Below are 21,666 nucleotides of genomic sequence, written 5' to 3'. Positions count from 1 at the left end.
TGACCATTGTCTACAGTTCTGCCAGGAAGTCCAAGAACGGTTGCCACCGCCGAAAGAACCCTTGTACCGATCCCCTCAAGGCGAACTTCACCCTCTCCAATTTAATAAACCCCACCATATCGTTGATCCCGGATTCTACACTTGGGGGCCTCGCATCCCTCCACTGAAGAAGAATCCTTCGCCGGGCTACCAGGGACGCAAAAGCCAGAATACCGGCCTCTTTCGCCTCCTGCACTCCCAGCTAACCTGCAACCCCAAATTTTGTGAGCCCCCAGCCCGGCTTGACCCTGGATCCTACCACCCTCGACACCGTCCTCGCTACGCCCTTCCAAAATTCCTCCAGCGCTGGGCACGCCCAGAACATATGGGTGTGATTTGCTGGGCTCCCCAAGCACCTAACACACCTGTCCTCTCCCCCAAAGAACCGGCTCATCCTTGTCCCGGTCATGTGTGCCCTGTGCAGCACCTTAAACTGTATGAGGCTGAGCCTCGCACACGAAGAGGAAGAGTTCACCCTCCCTAGGGCATCTGCCCACGTCCCCTCTTCGATCTCCTCTCCCAAATCCTCCTCCCACTTACCTTTCAACCCCACCACCGAGGCCTCCTCCTCCTCCTGCATCACCTGGTAAGTTTCCGAGATCGTCCCCACTCCAACCCCCCCGAGAGCACCCTGTCCTGTACTGTGCGTGGCAGCAGCCGCGGGAATTCCACCACTTGCCGCCTTGCAAACGCCCCTACCTGCAAATATCTGAAGGCGTTCCCCGGGGGGAGCCATACTTCTCCTCCAGTTCACCCAGGCTCGCGAACTTCCCGTCCACAAACAGGTCCCCCAACCTTCTTATACCTGCCCTGTGCCACCCCGAAAACCCTCCATCTATTCTCCCTGGGACAAACCGGTGGTTTCCCCGTATTGGGGTCCACACCGAGGCCCCAACTTCCCCCCTGTGCCGCCTCCACTGCCCCCAGAGTTTGAGGGTAGCCGCCACCACCGGGCTCGTGGTATACCTCATTGGAGGGAACGGCAGCGGCGCCGTTGCCAGCGCCTCCAGACTCGTACCCTCACAAGATGCCGTCTCCAGCCTCTTCCATGCAGCCCCCTCCCCCTCCATCACCCACTTACGCACCATTGCCGCATTGGCGGCCCAGTAGTACCCACAGAGGTTGGGCAGCGCCAGCCCGCCCCATATCCCTACTCCACTCCAGGAACACCCTTCTCACCCTCGGAGTCCCTCGCGCCCACACAAACCCCGTTATGCTTCTGTTGACCCGCCCAAAGAAGGCCCTCGGGATAAAAATGAGGAGGCACTGAGCAGGAACAAAACCTTGGGAGCACCGTCATCTTAACTGACTGCACCCTACCCGCCAAGGACAGCGGCAGCGCGTCCCACCTCATGAACTGCTCCTCCATTTGCTCCACTAGCCTCGTGAAATTAAGTCTATGCAGGGCCCTCCAGCTCCTGGCCACCTGGACCCCCAAGTACCTGAAGCTCCTCTCCGCCCTTTTTAGTGGGAGCTCGCCAATCCCCCTCCCCTGGTCCCCTGGGTGAACTACGAACAACTCGCTCTTCCCCATGTTGAGCTTGTACCCTGAGAAATCTCCAAACTCCCTGAGGATCCTCATTACCTCCGGCATTCCCCCCACCGGGTCCGCCACATATAGCAGCAAGTCGTCCGCATAGAACGACACCCTATGCTCCTCCCCACCCCGCACCAACCCCCTCCAGTTCCTCGACTCTCTCAGTGCCATAGCCAGGGGTTCAATCGCCAGTGCGAAGAGCAGGGGGGACAGGGGACACCCCTGCCTCGTCCCTCGATGCAACCGAAAGTACTCAGACCTCCTCTTGTTCATGGTCACACTCGCCATCGGGACCTCGTACAACAACCTAACCCACCTAACAAACCCCTCCCCAAACCCGAACCTCATCAGCACCTCCCACAAGTACCCCCACTCTACCCTATCGAAGGCCTTCTCAGCGTCCATCGCCACCACTATCTCCGCCTCCCCCTCCCTCACCGGCATCATAATCACGTTCAGGAGCCTCCGCACATTCGCGTTCAACTGGCTCCCCTTCACGAATCCCGTCTGGTCTTCGTGGATTACCTGCGGCACACAATCCTCAATTCTCATGGCTAAGACCTTCGCCAGCACCTTGGCATCTACATTTAACAGCAGAATCGGCCTGTAAGGCCCACACTGCAGGAGATCCTTGTTCCGCTTCAGGATCAAGGAGATCAGTTCCCGGGACATCGTCGGGGGCAAAGCCACCCCCTCCCTTGCCTCATTGAAGGTCCTAACTAGCAACGGGCCCAACAGGTCCACATATTTCTTGTAGAATTCGACCGGGAAACCGTCCGGCCCCAGTGCCTTCCCCGCCTGCATGCACCCTATCCCTTTGGCCAGCTCCTCCAGCCCAATCGGGGCCCCCAATCCCGCTCAACTATTAGTTTTAATGGACAGAAACATCATGGGACAAATGCATCCAAATTCCTGAGATCAAGGCTGTAATTCTACTTACATTTAGGCTTTTCAATGGATTCTGATTGACTTGAGTAGAATAGAATGGACTGTGTTTAGCTAGGAGGCAAAAGGTTCATGGTGTTATTTGCACTTCTCATTACTCACCATAGATGTGTCAGCAATTTGTGCTGAAGGATGGATTAGTGATTCTTCTTGGGATAAAGCAGGCATGAACTTTGGAGCCTGGAAGATAAAAACACAAGCAGGCTATCCACCAGTCTCTAAATTATATTGTGTAAAAAATAAAATAATCAAACTGCATTCACTTCCACAAAAAATAAACACAAGGTATTGCATGATTTCCTGCTCCTACATGACAGATAGAAAAAGTGCACATTGGGGTATTATTCATCATCAGCATCACAAACATCTGTATTTTAAGGGGTAAGGTTCAAATTCAATGAAACAGGACTAAACTATGCTAGTAAGTTTCAGATGTGCAGCTTCCTCTTCATCCCAAGTAACTGCTTTGGAAGGTATACCAAATGAGGCCTTGTTAGAAGCCAACATACATATTCTCGGACTAATCAAAATGATTTGAATATAGAGTTTTGTCTTTCTGCAATTCTATTTACATTAATGCTCAGACAGATGTTGCTTAATTTTTTTCTGTTCATTATGAAGTGGAGGCAAGTGCCTACATCAGTCCCAGGGTGCTTCACAGCCATGAAATACCATGTCACTGTTGTAATGTACAGAAAAGCAGCAAAGAATTTACACACAAGTCCCTCAAATAGCATTGAACGAAAATGGTGTTTGCCACGGTACAAATGTTATGCAGATCAGCGAATAACCCAAGGGGCGGGATTCTCCATTGGCCGATGCCGAAGTTGCGACACACAATTGGGCAGAGAATCGGTTTCAACGGCAAATTCGCTGGGGCGCCGATTTGAGGCCTAATCGCAATTCTCCGAGGTCTCCAAGATTCTCCTCCCCCGATGGCTCGAGATCCAGACGGCGCAGTTCACTTGTGCTTTTAAAAGTCATGAAACTGGCGTCGTGGCTGATGAAGGAGAGAGTGTGGAGGTAGGACCTGGAGAGGAACGACTGCGGGCTGCCGGGTCGGTCACTGTCCAGGCTGGCTGGGTTGGGGGTGGGGGGGGGCCCTGCTAGGGCCGGGGGGGTGACAGGGGGGCCGAGGTGATTGGGGTGGCGTCCAGGCACGGGCCATTACTACGGCCATCTTGTTGCGCACCTATTGACCGGCAACCCCCCTGGTTCTGCAGAGCGACACCGGCTGTATGGGTGACCCCACCCCCATCCCCGCACCTCTGCCACATCCCCTCCAACCCACCCGGCCGCCACCCACTGATGGTCCACCTAGGTCAACACCCACAGTAGCCCGTGCGGGGGAGCTGGCGAGGCAGTGCCAGCCAATAGTACCCCTGGCAGCAGGGATGGGACCAGGGCCAGAGGCCCCCCACGGTGCCGGCATCGACGGGGTCAGGCGTCATGCAGTGGCAGAATGCGCACTGTCAACCGGGCCACCATGTCGCCCGGTGGACCTATTTGGGCAGGGGGTTCGCACCATGCTAACATGTCAGCATTTCACCCCTGCAGATAATGGATATTGGAACTAAACCAGCAATGGTGGCCTTCCTGCTCGTCGCCGCAGCCTTGGGGGATGCCATGCGGTTGTACAAGCTGGAGCTGCTCGTGGAGGAAGCTGCAGCTGCAAAGAGTGCAGCAGCGGTGTGCAGCAGCGGAGCGTGCCGCAAAGAAACAGGAGGCAGATGCCCAGGATGGAGAGCGAGCAACCCAACAGGCTGAGGTGGAGGAGGTGCCAAGGAGGCGCTGCATGAGGTCACATCTGTACTGGCACCGCCTGTCATTCGAGGACCTGCCGGACCGGGCATGCCATCGAAGACTCCGGAATGAGCAGACAGACAGTGTGACATATCTGCCAGATGATAGCACATCTGGCACCACGGGGTATGAGGAGGACACCTGCTCCCGGTGACCTTCAAGGTGTCGGTCGCCCTGAATATTTACACAACGGGTTCCTTCCAGACAGAGAGTGGGGACCTGTCCAGGATCTCACAAACCTCGGTTCACAGGTGTATCCGCGCCGTCATGGAGGCCCTATATGCCCAGGCCGCTCACTTCAATGTGGACTGAGCCCACCAAGACGCCCAGGCAGCAAGGGTCGTCGCCACGCCCCGGGAGTAATCGACGGGATGCATGTCCCCTACGAGCACCTGCAGATGACAGGCCGCTCTACACAAACTGAAAGGGGTACCACTCGATGAACGTGCAGCTGTTATGTGACCAATGCAACCATCAGCTGCGGAACATTCGCCTCCAAGCCCGATACCCAGGCAGTGTGCACGACACCTTCATCCTGGCACACTCAAGAATTCCTGACATGTTCAAGATGCCCCCCCCCCGGCTGGGAGGTTGGCTCCTGGGTGACAGGGGTTATCCACTGCAATCATGACTGAGGACATCTATCCAGAGGCCACAGACCGATGTGGAGACCTACAACAACGACACCCATTCAGCGACCAGGTCCATGATTGTGCGGTGCTTCGGAAGATGCGGTTCAGGTGCCTGGACCACTCTGGAAGGGCATTCCAGTATGATGGTGAGAGGGTCGCCCGCATCGTGGTGGCAACATCGCGCAGCAGAAGGGTGACGTGCTGAAGGAGGAGAAGGAACATCAGGCCTCGTCTAACAAGGAATATGCGGAGTAGGGCGAGGGTGGGCAGGACATAGGGCCCAGGCAGGCTGCAAGAAGTGTGCGCAAGGGCCAACACGCATGGGACACTCTGATCGTCTCTAGGGGAGGGGGTGACTGGGCGGGGGCACCCCCCCCCTCCTCCCCCTTCCCCCCCCCCCTCCCTGTAACTCCCTCCGCGGTACATACCTGCCGCATTACGGGGTGGGGGCCCAGGCCAGCCCACCCCTCACACACATCTGACAGAGCACCGAGACAGGTTGTAACAGTGGTAACAGGTCTTTAATGTGAAGAAATAGTAACAGATTTGTGCCCTAGCCCCTATAACTAAACTGCCCTGTACCCATGCCAACTTAACTACTGTCTAACTTCCTAGCCTTACGTGCCCTAACGCTATGCTTAGATGGTTCCCCAGACAGTACAGCAGGAGTAGAGGTGGCCTACTGTGATTCCTTGTTTTTTATCGGGTTTTTGAGTAAAGTATAGTTACCGTTATGTACACAAAATAGAATACACATAGAAGAGAAGGGAATACGCACAAAAAACAACAAAAAAGTTAGAATAAAATAACTGGTAGGGTATTATGTGCTAGCTCAACAACAGCAGCTCTGTACAATTGGCAGTATTGTTTTTAGCACACAAGTAGGCATCTGTTTGTGGGGGGGGGAGAACTGGGGGGGTACATATACATTTGGGCGCCGGGGAAACAAATACAGAACAATTACAGAGGGCAATACGCAGATGGATCTGGTGTTGGTGTTGTCGCCTGCTATGTTGGCGGGCATCGTCTGGGCGATCGGGCCTGGATGGGTCCAGCTTCTGCCCGGGTGGCATGATGCTGCCCCATTCCAGGGACAGGAGGGAGGGGGATCCGAGGTACTGCGGTGTTCCGGCACCTCCCCCTGCAGGAGTCACCAGCACAGCCCCATCACTTCCTCCTCCATCGGGGTGCCCGATGGCCCTAGGGTCTACTCCACGGGGCTGGGATGCGAGGGGAGCTATCCCCTGAGGCTCCCCTGCCACCTGGTGCTGCCAGTCCTGGAGGTCCGCTCCAGTCGCGACCAGGGTCCCAAACTCGTGACCATGGTGCACAGGGAGTGGACCATCGTCGTCTGGGACTGTGCCACTTCACACTGCAAAGGTGCCACCACCCTGAAGGTTTGTGTCACATCAGCCAATGACTGAACCATCTCCCTCTGGGACTGGGCCACCTCCCTCTGTGTCTGCGCCACATCGGCCAGTGTCTGGGCGATGCCGCCGCGTTCCCAGCCATGGCCTATGACTGGGCCACGCTCAGGAATGCCAATGCGATTTCCAGGTGTGAGTCAGCAACACTTCCCTGGGCCTCGGCCAACGCCTGCACAGAATGCCTTGGACATGCTGATCCATAGCCGAAACCGTCGCCCCCAATTGGCTCCACAGCGGACGCCACACGTGCGTTGTTGGCTTGGGTGGCAAGCACTGGTTGGCACCACCTCCTGCTGCTGCACGCGGTTGGACTCCACCAACTGCACCAGCAAGTGCTGGATGCTCGCCGACAACCTCTCATGTAGTCCCTGGCTCAGCGACTGCATCTGCACAATTGATGGGACTGTCCGTTCCAGAAGCCCGAAACCCGTCTGGATGGCAGCTAGTCCCTGGGAACGGCCCGCTCTCTGACCGTCCGTCCCCTCAGGTGCTTCTACCTCCACCTGCTGTACCGGATCAGCTGTGTGATGCGCACCAGAGTGTGTCACAGGAACCTCTTCACTAAAGTGCCCAACCGAGGTGCGTGTCTCTGGGATGCTGGAGGGTGTTGGGGACAGCTGTCCCCTGCCTGTCTTCTCCCCTCCTAGTGGTTGTGCGCGGCCTTCTCCTGGGAGAGGCTGGAGACAGAAAACTACAGTGTTAGACAGTCCGACTCATGCAGCCCAGGGGGTAGATAGCTGGTGCCCTCAGTGGCCAGTATGGGTACCGGCATGTGGTGCAGGGTTTGGTTACGAGTGTGCGAGATGTGGATTGATGCTAGTGGCACAGTGCTGCCTATTCACCCTGGCTGCCCTGAGGAGGTTGTGCAGTTTTTTACGGCACTGCTGACAGGTCCGGAAGATGTTGTCCACCACGCTCACCGCCCGCCTCTGCCACCTGTGCCCAGGCATGAATGGCAGCGGCTGGCAGCCTCCTTCCCGGGCCGGGGTACAGGGCCATCCTCCTCTCCTTCACCGTGTCCAAGAGGGTCTCCAGTTCAGTGTCGGTAAATCTCGGGGCTGTTCTCCTTGCTGCCATCTTGTTGACTGGGATGATGTGTGTGGGGAGTGAAGTGTGCATATGCGGCTGCAGCTTGTCAGCCTCGAGTGTCAATCGCAGAACCGTCGAATCCAGCACCGTTTCTTATTGGAATTGATTGTGTTCCATGTGGCGCCGGTGATAGCCACTTAACAGTAGTAGAATCGGTCCAGGCCTGGTGGCAGTTTTGCTGTCGTGGAAGTCCACAAATTCTGCGTTGGGGTCAATACTTAGTCTCAGAAACGGAGAATCCAGCCGAATGTATTTTGACTCAGAGGCAAGAGGACTACCACTGAAGCAAGGCTGACGTGCATGGTGTATAGTCAATTTAAAGAAATGCAGAATCCACAGAGAATAGCAAATGCCAGGGGGCAATTGCAAAACAGTCATTCCAAAAACTACTGATAAGATCATTCATTGTAAATAGAGGGATTGAGATTGATTGCTTGACGCCCAGGATGTGATTTCAACAACTATCATTTAAAAGAACCATTAATACAGAAATGGGAGGGGGCAGGTTGAGAGATTTGGTTTTACTGACAAGTGTAGAGCAGAGGTGGGTGAAGGTGTTAAGTACATGACTGGAAGGCCAGCAGTTATTGTCCATCCCTATTTGTGAATGGATGGTCTCAATCTTACTGACAAAGGAGTCCATGAGCTTCTCACACATTGTTGGAGGGGAAGTTGGAAGGGGGCATAGACATTTTGTAAAGACAGTCAGTGGCCGAGAAAAGAACCCTGGGTTCATCGTTGCTGTTCTGAATAGTCCTGGAGCAGTGGGTTGTTTTGGGAGAGGACAGTGAAACCCAACAAAGCTTGATAGTCCAGTTAACTCAGATTGCTATTTAAACCAGTAGAAAATTACACCTTAAATAATACCCATGTATACGTTATTTACAAAATTAGAGTAAATTTATAATATCTGATCTTTTTTGCTGTGGCAAACAGACAAAACAGTGCATTTCATGCAACTGAAACTTAAAGATAAGCAATTATTAGAAAACATTGCTAATTGATCAACTACTAATCCAGTTAATTGCCAGAGAAATAATGTAGTTCTTCCAGAAATAATGCAATTAATGCATGGCTGCTTGTTTAATAATTTACTATTATTTACTATCAGCACCAGTCATGATGCCCTGAACGTCACACCCAAGTCTTAACTCTTCACTAATATCTTTACAATGTGCAACAATCACTGCATAATAGCAGTGATTAACTTGGAAACATACGTATTATCTATTTCCCATCTGGGTTCATGGGGCTGGATTCTCTGTTTTTGGGACTATGTCCCCACGCCGTCGTACAAACTGTGGCCTTTTACGCCAGAAAACCACCTGCACTTCCGGGTCAGAGGCGGGCATGCGCATGGCGGCAGCGTCCAGCGGCTGCGCCGTGCTCTATGGCGGGCTCAGATCGCAGAGCTGGACCTCCCAAATAGTGCCCCCGAACGGCCGCGTGCCCGACCCGGCCCGCTTGCCCAAAAATTGCCCGGTCCTGTATGAGGCTCCCCCTTCCCTCCGATCGGCCAGCCCCCCGACCATCGTGGCCGCGGACTGAGTCTGCAGCCGCCATGCGAGTATCCCGAACGGCTGGGACCATGTTAGATCCACGTCGTCAGGACTTCGGCTGGTCGGGGACGGAGAATGACGGGGCGGGCCTCCAGCAATGGCCACAGGTAGGGGAAACGTACTCTCCGTGTACACCGCTTTTTGGAGCCCGGAGAATCGGGGAACCACCACCGGTCCCGATTCCGTGCGCGGAAATGGATTCTCCGCCCCGGCACCAGATGCGATTGCAGCACGGTGTGCGAGAATCCAGCCCATGATGTCTTCAAACATATCTCTGTTGGCTGCTACTTATCCCAGTTTCAATATTGTTCATTAATCTGAAGTGAAACATGTCTGCATGAAGGAAAGGCATGTGTCCAGAAAAACTGAAATGAAACGGGGCTTTTCAAATGAAATAGCACTTAAATATTTTTAAAATGAAAAATACTTTGCACAGAGGTCTGTTTGACCTGTTATAAGAGTACTGGATACATCTATGCATCATGTTTCAAACAAAAAGTTAATAAAAAGCCACCTGTATTTCTGGAATGTATTCATTTGTAAGCACTAATTTCTCTACAAAATACTATTCTTACAGTAGAAAGACATTCTTATTGCAGGTAGTTATTCCCATCCCAAGATAATACATGTCAAAACTCCAGTCGGACTATGGTGCACATTTTCTTTTGCTATAGTCACACCTCCCCACTTGTTTGTCCAACTTTCCAAGTATAAAAGAAGACAGGTATGAATATTGGTTCAAAGCAAACATTTTCAAAGTAAGTTTTCCTCTTCCATTGTTTACAAGTTTAAAATGATTGTGTTTCCAGCAGGTCAGTTATACTTGATACAATCCTGCTATAATTACAATCTTATTTCTTATGTGAAAGGTTTAAATCAAGATTTGTATCCTATGTTCTGCAGTGAAACACAGCTCATAAAAATACTTAGCTAAGTTCTTTGCTTGAACATTGCATATGATCTACTGAAAGCGCAAATAAATATGTATCCTTCATGCTGAAATATCTCAAATCCTTTCATGCAATGAATTGCTTTCTAAACAGTAAGTTATTTCAAACCTCATTGCTTTCAGAAGCAACATGGATTCACCATTGTTCAGGCAAACGTGAACGGGATTGTTTATTTTTAAACTTAAAACCAGAGAATCTTTTTTGCCGCAGCAAATTCATGTACCAATTGAAAATGAATACCAATCATTTTGAGCTCTACTGAACCCATGTTTGAAAGACAGAGAGGAACAAAAATTAATCTTAAAGCAGCTTTAAAAATAAACAGACATTAATTATTATTGCTAGAAAAAAACATGTCAAAGCTTTTTGTCTTGCACTCTTCAGGATACTTGGCAAGAATCCCAATATCAGGGGTAAACCATTATTTATACTACATGAGAAGACAGTTCTCATTGGTTGGAAAGTAGACTCTGATTGGTCGAGGCATTGCCATGGAGAATGCACCAGTGCACCATTTAAACAATGCTTGGCAATTAATTGTCAGTCACCATCAACTGGTGCATTCTCAATGACAATGCCTCTACCAATGTCTGTCCACCATCTACAAGGCACAAGTCATTTGTGTGATGAAATACACTGTACTTGTCTGGATGAGTGCAGCTCCAACAACATTCAAGGAGCTCAACACCATCCAGGACAAAGCAGCCCGCATGATTGGCACCCCATCCACCACCTTAAACATTGACTCCCTCCATCACTAATGCACAGTGGCAGCAGTGTGTACCATCTACAGGATACACTTCAGCAACTCAACAAGGTGCCTTCAACAGTACCTCGCAGATCCCACAACCAATATCATCTCAGCCAGGGGCATGAGAACACCGCCACCTACAAGCTTCCTTCCAAGTCACACACTGTCCTGTTTTGGAATTATATCGCAATTCCTGCACTGTTGATGGTTCAAAATACAGGAACTCCCTTCCTAACAGCACTGTGGCTGTACTGATGCCACATGGACAATAGCTGTTCAAGGTGGCAGCTCACCACCAGCTTCCCCAGAACAATTAAGAAAGGGAACTAAATGCCAACAACACCTGCATCCCATTAAATATATATTTTTTAAATGTCTATTTATTGGGTTCACATCAAACAAACAAAAGTAGAAACATAGCTATAGGTGTCTTTGAAAAACAGGTACAGCACAAAACAATAGTCATTACATAATCGGGGACAAATAAGACCAAATGAATCAGGGGCTGAATCCCCAACATGTTCCTTCCATGGATAATTGACCAGTCTGCAATCAAAGGATACAGGCAACAGTATAGGCCTACATCTCACCCGTAGTTACACAACAAAATGACAGAAGAAGAAAACAACACCCCTAACTCATACAGCACAATTTAAACTCTTCTCCAGATCCAGACCAGAACAGGGAGCCATCCTACACCTTTGAGATTGAAAAATGACAAAAACAAAGAGGACCGGGCACAACTAAACCCTGGTACTCTCCCAGTATATATCAGGTTAAAGATGCTTTGCAAAAATCATGAATTAAACATTCAGCTTAACAAGATATTAACTCATTAAACCAGCAGGACATCGCACCCGGCTAATTCACTTCCCTGCAAGCAAATAAGTTGGCAACATCAGCGAACAACATACATAGAAACATACGTAGAAAATAGAAGCAGGCCCTTCGAACCTGCTTCACCATTCATTATGATCATGGCTGATGATCAAGTTCAATAACCTGATCCAGCATATCCCTTGATCCCTTTCGCTTCAAGAGCTATATCTAATTCCTTCCTGAAATTACACAACATTTTGGCCTCAACTACTTTCTATGGTAGTGAATTCCACAGATTCACCACTCTCTGGGTGAAGAAATTTCTCCTCACCTCAGTCCTAAAAGGTTTACCCTTTATCCTCAAACTATGACAGGCAAAATAGCCAGGCAAATTATCTGACTGGAAAGCAGATTCAAAATGCGTCTGGACAGATGGATATGGGTGTCTTTGTTCATGGATCGCAAAAAGTCTGTATGTAGGTACAAAATATAATAAGAAAGGCAAATGGAATGTTAATGCTTATTGCAAAAGGACTGGAGTGTAAAAGCAGAGAAGTGTTCTTGCAATTGTATAGGGTGTTGGCGAGACCACATCTGGAGTATTGTGTCCAGTTTTTGTCTCCTTATTTGAGAAAGGATGTGGTGACATTGGAGGCAGTTCAGAGGAGGTTCACCAGATTGATTTAGGGGATGAAGGGGTTGACGTATGAGGAGAGGTTAAACAGTTTTGGTTTATACTCGCTGGAGTTTAGAAGGATGAGAGGGGATCTGATTGAGTATATAAAATACTAAAAGGGATTGATAAAGTAAACGTAGACCAAATATTCCCCTTTGTGGGGTAATCTAAAACAAGTGGTCACAGATCTAGGTTGAGAGATGGTAGATTTAAAACTGAGATGAAGAGGCACCACTTCTCGCAGAGGGTGGTGAATTTGCGGAACTCGCTGCCCCATAGTGCGGTGGAGTCCAAATTATTAAATGGTTTCAAGAGGGAGATAGATATATTTCTGATTTTAAAAATAGGTTAAAGGAATATGGGGAACAGGTCGGGAGATGGCTTTGAGATCAGGAAGAGATAAGCCACGATCTGATTGAATGGCGGCGCAAAGGGCTGATTTGCCTTCTTCTGCTCCAGATTCCTATGTTCCTATGACTCCTAATTCTGGACTCCCGCATCATCGGGAACATTCTTTCTGAATCTACCCTGTTGAATCCTGTTAGAATTTTATACGTTTTTATGAGATCCCCTCTCACTCTTCTAAACTCCAATGAATATAATCCTCACTGACTTAGTCTCTCCTCTTATGATAGTCCCACCAGCCGAGGAATCAGCCTGGTAAACCTTTGCTGCACTCCCTCCATAGCAAGAATGTACTTCCTCAGCTAAGGACAAGAAAACTGCACACAATACCCCAGGTGTGGCCTCACCAATGCCCTATATAATTGCAGTAAATCATTCCTATTTCCATACTCAAATCCTCTCGCTATGAAGGCCAACATACCGCTTGCCTTCTTTACGGACTGCTGTACCTGCACGCTTACTTTCGGTGATTGATGCACGAGGCCACCAAGGTCTTGCTGAGTATTCACTTCTCTCAATTTACACCCATTCAAATCATAATCGGCCTTCCTATTTTTGCAAACTAAGCGGATAACCTCATATTTACCCACATTATACTGCATCTGCCATGCATATGCTCACTCACTCAACCTGTCTAAATCCTGAAGGATCTCTGCATCCTCCTCACAGCTCAGCCTCCCACCCAACTTTGTATCATCTGCAAATTTGGATGTAATGCATTTAGTTCCCTCGTCCAAATCATTAATATATAATGTGAACAGTTGGGGTCCCAGCACAGATCCCTGCGGTACCCCACTAGTCACTGCCTGTCAATCGGAAAAAGACCCAGTTATTCCAACTTCTTGCCTCCTGTCTGCTAACATGCTTTCTATCCATCTCAAGACACTGCCCGCAATCCCATGTGCTTTAACTTTACATAGTAACTTTATATGTGAGACCTTGTTGAAAGCCTTCAGAAAGTCTAAATAAGCCACATCTACCGGTTCTCCCTGGTCAATTCCACTGGTGATATCTTTAAAGAATTCTAGTAGATTTGTCAAGCATGATTTCCCTTTTACATATCCATGCTGACTTTGTCTGATTTTACCATTGCTTTCCAAATGCTGTGCTATGAAATCCTTGATACTGGACTCTCAGCAACTTCCCTACTACCAACGTTAGGCTCACTGGTCTATAGTTCCCTGTTGTCTCTCTACTTTCAGTTTTGAATAGCGGGGTTATATTAGCTACCCTCCAATCTATAGGAACCGTTCCTGAGTCCAAAGAACTTTGGGCAATTTAGCATAGCCAATCCAGCTAACCTGCACATCTTTGGACTGTGGGAGGAAACCGGATAATGGAGTGTTCAGAGCTGCATACAATAGCCCAATATTTGCAATGCCAAAATTTAACATGACCTCCCTGTTTTATATTATGACCATAGTTTAATTTGACCCGTTAAAGCTTTTTCTACTTTAAAGTTCTCGATAATACTTAGGTCTCTCTACTCGGCTGTTCTTTTAAAATTGATATGCCATTCAAGGGTTAATTCTTTTCACTTTAAAATAAAATATTGTGAGACACTTTACTATTTGCTAGTCTGAAATTTTATATCCTCTTGCCACTTCCTGTATTATTTCGGTTTGTCAGGTCAAAAATTTGGTATCAGAAAATCTTAATTCCATTCCTCTGTGCCAATGTCCAAGTTATTTATATAATATTGGAAAAAAAGGTTTTTAAGCACAGATCACTCCTTATACTGTGCCAAACCAAAAACATCCATTTCGCTTTCTGATTTGCTGTGTGTCCCCTCGCCACCTCTACATTTAGGTAGCTACATTCCTTTTTAATATGTGTGTCATAATCATTATATAATGTGACACCATATCAAATGGATTTTGAAAATCCATAGTCACAGTGCATTCCCATTATTTTTCTGCACTCAAATATTCAACATGTCTTTGAAGTATTTGCAGCTTTCAAAAGTTTAATCCAATTTTTTGTCCCAAATACGTGCTCAATATCTCCCGAATTCCTTCGTAGCCAACAAGGTATTTGTGAAGTGCAGTCACTGTTATAATTCAGAGAACCATGGCGCATTAGCTGCATTTAGTCACAAACAGCAGTAAGCTAAATTAACATACAATCTGTTTGAGTAATGTTAATTGAATACCAAATATTGGGCAGGACAAACTCCTCTGTTCTTTGAAAAGTTCCATTGGAATGTTTATGTCCAATTGACAGAGCAGATGAACACTTTCAGTATAACAGTTCCTACAAAAGATGACACCTCTGACAGTTCAACATTTTCTTACTGAACAAAACATCAAGATGCTCAAATTCAGCTTTAACCCATAACCTACTCACTCAGATTGTTACTATTGAGCCAAAATTGAGAACTAACTGGCTGCATTTCTTTCAAAGTTCATGTAATTTTTACTCAGAGGTTGTTTGAGAATTGCTAATACACATTAAGGGAAGCTGATTAGCTCAGTTGTCTAGATGTGGATCAGGTTAATGCCAATAACACGGGGTTCAATCCCAATTCCAGCTGAAATAGAATCAGGGCCTACCCCCTCAACCTACACGGAGTGAAAAAGAATCACAGCACTTTGCTGTGGTTTAGCGAATAATTGTAAAGGACTTGCATTCTGGCAGAGAACTCATGAATAAGAATACATGTTCCCTTCTTTTCCCACACTAGCTGGACACAGCGTGGGTAGCATAATGGTTATATAACTGAATTTGTAATTCGGAGACCTGAATTAGTGATGTGGATACATGAGTTTATGATAGCTGGTGAATTTAAATTAGTTAACTAAATGAAGGAAGATAAAATCTGGAGTAAAAAGTTAGCATAAGTACCCATGAAACTATTAGATTGTCATGAAAACTCATCTGATTCACTGATGTCCTTTCGGGAAAAGAAACTGCTGTCCTTACTCAATCTGGTCTGTGTGTGACTCCAGATCCACAGGAATGTGGTTGATATTTAAATGTCCACTGGAATGGCCGAGCACAGGGATTGTCAAACTCGGGGGCGTGACCCGCAGGCGAGCGGGTGTCGGGAGGGTCGTGGAGCCGTCCTTCAGGGCACTCCCGATCGCGCAAATCCACGCGCAACAGCCGGCTTTTAATAACGTCGGCTGCAAGCGGCCTTCAAAATGGCCGTGAACATGTAAAGAAAATGCGGGCGCATTGCGCATGCGCGCCTGATCATTGGTGTGCATGCGCATGGATGATCGGGCACGCATGCGCAGTGCGGCCGCATTTTTAAAATATGTTTGCGGCCATTTTGAAGGCCACTTGCAGCCGCCGTTATTAATAGCCGGTTGCTGCAGAGACGCAGAAGATTAAAAAAAAAATTCTACCTAATCTCCCTGCCTAAAGGGAGGCAGAGAGCAGGTCACGCCCCCCGAACGTCGACGTCATGTGCTTTGGGTGCGATTGCGATTCCTCCATTTTGTTAGCAGCAAACAAGCAACAGGACAGTAAAATTTAACCTCTGGCGCAGCTCCCTTTCCGGGCCTGGTCCCACTACCCCCAACTCAGGCCTCTCCCCCCCCCCCCCCACGGGGCCCCATCTCCCCTACCGACCATCAAACCCCCACGCAGTTTACCTACCCCCCCCAAGAGCCCACCTGGTGGACCTAATCAAAACAATGCCCAATCAACCCCCGAAAAACAAAGAACCCCCCCCCCTCGAAACACAACACAACAATCCCCAACCATCCCTCCACTGCGACCCCTCGTCCCCGACCCTTAGTCTGAGTCCAGTTTTTCGGCCTGAACAAAGGCCCACGCCTCCTCCGGGGACTCAAAATAATGGTGTCGGTCCTTATAGGTGACCCACAGACACGCCGGCTGCAGCATACCGAACTTCATCCCCTTCCTGTGCAGCACTGCCTTCGCCCGGTTGTACCCGGCCCTCTTCTTCGCCACCTACGCGCTCCAATCCTGGTAGATCCGGATCTCCTCGTTCTCCCACCTGCTGCTCCGCTTCTTCTTGGCCCACCTTAACACACACTCCCAATCAGCAACCAGGTGGAACCGCATCAGCACCGCCCGTGGCGGCTCACTGGGCTTGGGCCTCCTCGCCAGCACTCGGTGGGCCCCCTCCAGCGACAAGGGCCCCTGCTCCCATCAGCGAATTTAGCATGGTGACCACATAGGCCCCCACGTCTGATCCTCCCGGCCCTCCGGGAGACCCAGGATTCGCAGGTTCCTCCGCCTCGACCGGTTCTCCATCTCCTTGAACCTCGCCTGCCATTTCTTGTGGAGCGCCTCTTGCGCCTCCACCTTCACCACCAGGCCCAGGATCTCGTCCTCGTTCTCTGAGACCTTCTGCCGGACCTCCCGGATCGCCGCCCCTTGGGCCGTCTGGGTCTCCAGCAGCTTATCAATTGAAGCCTTCATCGGCTCCAGCAGCTCTGCTTTCAGTTCCTTAAAACTGCGCTGGAGAAGCTCCTGCTGCTCTTGCGCCCACTGCCTCCACGCTGCCTGGTCTCCGCCTGCCGCCTCCTCCCTCGCACCTTTCTTTGCTTCAATGCCATTTTTTAAAATCGCCCCGCTCTTGGTCCAATCCATACACTATCGGGGGGATGTTGCTGTCCCCTTCCCACACCGGGAAACGTCGAACAAGCGCCGTTACGGGCCCTAAAAAGAGCCCAGAAGTCCATTTTTAGCGGGAGCTGTTGAACGTGCGACTTAGCTCCGCATAGCCGCAACCGGAAGTCCCGACAGTAAAATTTAAAATTGATCGTTTTGTTATTAGGAAGAGAGGGCCAGAGACACAAACAGGCCAGGATCTCACAACTAAACCTGCTGGAGAGAGTGGCTCAGGAGAATCCACAGCAGGACAAAGCAGTGTTGGTGTGAGCTGTTCAGAAGAGTCCACACCAGGACAAAGCAGTGTTGGTGTGAGCTCCAGGGCCTCTGCTAAACAGCCCATTAAGCAGAAACTGAAATCAGGCACAAAGCTGCATAAAGACGATTTTGTAAGGTATGGATTTATTAATTGTGCCAATGCAAATCAGGTTGCAAGGCCCATGTGCGTTACATGCAGGGAAGTGCTGGCAAATGAAAGTTTAAAACCCTCAAAACTTCAAAGGCATTTGAAATATAAGCATGGCGAATTTGAGGACAAACGTCTTGATTTTTTTCAAAGGATGCAACGAGAACTTCAATCGTCAACTGACTTCCTCTGCAGAAATGTTACATTGAACGACAAAGTACAATTAGCCTCTTACATGGTAGCTTACCATGTAGCTAAAGAGAAAATGCCCCACACTGTAGCAGAGAGATTAATTCTCCCTACAGCATTAGATATAGTTTGTACGGTCATAGATGAGAGGTTCGTTGAAAAAGTGAGATGCATCCCACTTAGTGATAGCACAGTGGCTCGCCGAATTTCTGATATTGCTGAGAATTTAGAAGCCCAGCTTATTTCTCATTTAAAATCAGCGCAGGCGTTCTCAATACAACTGGATGAAAGTACAGACATTTCAGATTGTGCAACCTTACTAGTTTACGTTAGCTATGTTTGGCACAATGAATTTGTTGAAGATTTGCTGTGCTACCTGACTTTAGCAACCCACACGACTGCCGCAGAAATTTTTGAAGCTTTGAATAGTTTTGTGGTTGGAATGTGCGGGCTCGACTGGGGTAATTGCAGAGGAATCACAAGCGAAGGAGCAGCCAACACGACTGGGAAAAACAGTGGAGTTATAGTAAGGATTAAGGAGGCAGCTGGTCAGGACATTGTTTGGAATCATTGTTTTATTCACCGTGAGGCACTGGCATCGAAAGGAATTCCATCCGATCTTGAAGTGGTGTTGAAAGGAATAGTGAAAGTTGTGAATTTCATTAAACGCAGCCCACTCAATACCAGACTTTATGAGACTCTGTGTTCTGATATGTGGGTTGAGCACACACATTTATTGTTCCACACAGAAGTACGTTGGCTGTCAAAGGGTCGGGTGCTACTCAGAGTTTACGAACTGAGGTACGAAATCCACGCTTTCCTCCTTGAGAAATTGTCCAAAAGGCTGATTCGTTTGCTGATGAAACTTGGATGCTAACAATGTCTTACCTTGCAGACATCTTTTCAATTCGAAATGAACTGAACCTCAAATTGCAAGGGAAGGATGATGATTGCTTTCGGCACTCTAAAGAAATCGAAGCTTTCCAAAAGATATTGAAAGTTTGGCAATTGCGAGTGCGAAGCCCAAACTACTACATGTTTCCCACACTGCCACGACACATCGAAGAAAACAGCATTAGTAAGGAAACTGTAAATGGATTGGCAAGCCTTATTCAGTTGCATCTGGCTGCGCTGATCGACAATTTTGGTTGCTACTTTCCAGAGGGGAAGTTTAAGATTTTGAGAAGAGGTGGGTAAAAAATCCCTAGAGTTTGAGACCCCAAAATCAGTTAACTTGCAGCTGACTCCAAATGAAGAAATTGAGCTTATGCGCCTCAGCTGTGACAGCATATTAAAAACACGGCACAAGTCAATGAGGCTGTCAGCATTCTGGAGTAGCATCTCTGAGGAGTATCCGGAGCTGAGTAAAACAAGAATTTTGTTGCTCTTGCCCTTCACAACGACCTACATGTGCGAGGTTGGATTTTCCGTCCTCACAAAGATGAAGACGCCACAAAGGTGCGGAGCATATTCACCCGATATGCTCATAGCCCTCTCTTCCTGTGAACCTGATTGGAGTGAGATCGTGAGGACCAAGCAGGCTTACCTCTCGCATTAACGGTAAGAGAAAATGGTGGGTTGCGAAGATCAGCTGGCGTGGGTCGCGAAGGTTGGCCGTCATGGGTCGCGAAGGTCGGCCGGGTTGGGTCCCGATGGTTGGCCGGTTGGTAAAAATGGGTCCCCGGAAAAAAAGTTTGAAGAACACTGGCCTAGCAAGTCACTCACTTGTTATCAAATTGCTGCAAAAGTAAGTAAGAATAAAATTAGATGGACCACCTGGCAAACACCGAGGCAGCAGACATGACAAATGCACATCCAGCCAAGTTAAATCTGTACAGTCCACCTCATTATTATCTAGGAACTTGTGCCAAATTTGGGGGCGCTGTCCCACAGATTAGTCGACCAACAGCCTGAGAGAATCATACTTGGAGTATATACCATTCAGCCAATGTTCTAGACTGCACATCAGTATCACTAGTATAAGGGCGCTTCCTGTTGATTCCAATTTTCCCCTTTATTTTTGCTGTTATCATTTTGATCCATAGATGCTTAATTGACTTACATCTTTAAGTCGAGCAAGGAAATGAGGAATTCAAAAGTTACAACATAGTACACGCTGCAGCAGAATTCAGACTTTGCGGCACCCGAGGGATCAGTCGGACTCGGTTCGATTAGTTGGTTGTCGGCCACCAAATTAGCCAAAAGGCCGTATTCTGCACAGTAACAGGCAGTGATCGGGTCCTGCCTGAGTGGGATGATTTTCAGAGAGCCAGGTGAAGCAGTTGGAGACCTGGAGACTCAGAGAAAAAGACCTGGGGTGGGATTCCCCCGTACCCGACGGGGCGGGGGGGGTCCCGGCGGGACTGAGTAGCGTGATCCGTTCCGGCGTTGGGCCGCCCCAAAGGTGCGGAATCCTCCGCCCCTTTAGGGGCTAGGCCCGCCCTGGAGTGGTTGGCGCCCAGCAGGCTGGCGTGGAAGGCCATTAGCGCCACGCCAGCCGGGGTCAAAGGGGCTCTGCCGGCCGGCGCGAGTCCGCACATGCGCGGGAGCGTCAGCGGCCGCAGACGTCATCCCCGTGCATGCGCAGGGGGGTTCACCTACGCATCAGCCATCGCGGAGGCTGACATGGTCGGTGCGTAGGAAAAGAGTGCCCCCACGGCACAGGCCCGCCCGTGGATCAGTGGGCCCCGATCGCGGCCAGGCCACCGTGGGGGCACCCCCTGGGGCCAGATCGCCCGCGCCGCCAGTTCCCGCCGGTAAGGGACCTAGTTCAATTTACGCCAGCGGGACCAGCATAGAACCAGTGGGACTTCGGCCCATCTCGGGCCGGAGAATCGCCGGGGGGGGTGGCGCTGCGAGCAGCCGCCAACCGGCGCGATTCCCGCCCCCGCCAAATCTCCGGTGCCGGAGAATCCAGCGGCCGGCGGGGGCGGGATTCACCCCCCCCCACCCTGGCGATTCTCCAACCCGGCCGGGGGGGTGGAGAATCCCGCCACTGCTCTCTTTCTCCCTTGTGTTTTCTCCAGAAAAGCTGCTGTATTTCTGAAACTGCAGAAATCTGATTGAATCTACAGGGAAAGCCTTTAGAGACCGGAAAGCAGAAATCTCGACCTGAAAGCCTTGACGAAAGGTGTGCTAGAAACAACCATCTGAAAAAAAGATTCTTATCCTTTTACGTTACTTGCTATTTTATACCCCTCTTCTCCCCTCTATGTTTGTCTGTCTTTTGTGTGTAAATATTTTATATATATATATATATATATAATATATTATATCTATCTATCTTATATATATATATATATATATATATAGAGAGAGAGAGAGAGAGAGGGATGGGGTTAGGAATTAGATAATCGTTAACCTGTTGTATTTGCTACTTTTTTAATTATAGTTACTCATTTTGATTAACAAGTCCTTACATTTACAAACCTGGTAACTGTAGTTATTGGGCAGCTAAGGGCCAAAGACATCAGGTGTTTTCTAAGAAATATTTATTAATCTCAATTGTGTTGCAACTCTGGGTCAAGAAGGACTGAAATTGACTGTGCATTAGCCCAGTGGGCCATAAGACTAGCTATGTCTTGTTCCACTTGCAGGACAGACTAATCAGAGATGGCAGCACAGTGGTATACTGTTGGGAGGGAGTGACCCTGGGAGTCATCAACATTGACTTCAAGTCTCAAATTCTAATGCTATCGGGTCAAACACGAGCAAGGAAACTTCCTGCTGAATAGCAACTACCGCCCTTCCACAGCTCAGTCAAGTACTCCTCCATGTTGAGTACACTTGAAAGAAGCACTGCGGTTAGGAAGAATACAGCAAGTAATTCAGGTGGGAGACTTCCATACCTAT

At 49.0% G+C, this 21,666-nt stretch overlaps 1 protein-coding gene across 3 annotated transcripts in view; it reads right to left on the bottom strand.

Moving 5' to 3' along the window:
- eif2b3 (eukaryotic translation initiation factor 2B, subunit 3 gamma) overlaps positions 1-21,666 on the bottom strand; it is a 217,330-nt gene that overhangs the window by 50,157 nt on the left and 145,507 nt on the right. For all 3 annotated transcript variants that reach the window (XM_072510728.1, XM_072510727.1, XM_072510729.1), the window contains one exon: positions 2,624-2,701. In XM_072510728.1, the coding sequence (XP_072366829.1) occupies positions 2,624-2,701 (78 nt within the window). The remainder of the gene's footprint in view (positions 1-2,623; positions 2,702-21,666) is intronic.

Source organism: Scyliorhinus torazame, chromosome 7 (assembly GCF_047496885.1).
Source record: "Scyliorhinus torazame isolate Kashiwa2021f chromosome 7, sScyTor2.1, whole genome shotgun sequence".
In the NCBI taxonomy this organism is placed as follows: Eukaryota; Metazoa; Chordata; class Chondrichthyes; order Carcharhiniformes; family Scyliorhinidae; genus Scyliorhinus; species Scyliorhinus torazame.
This window is presented reverse-complemented; position numbering and strand designations above follow the sequence as displayed.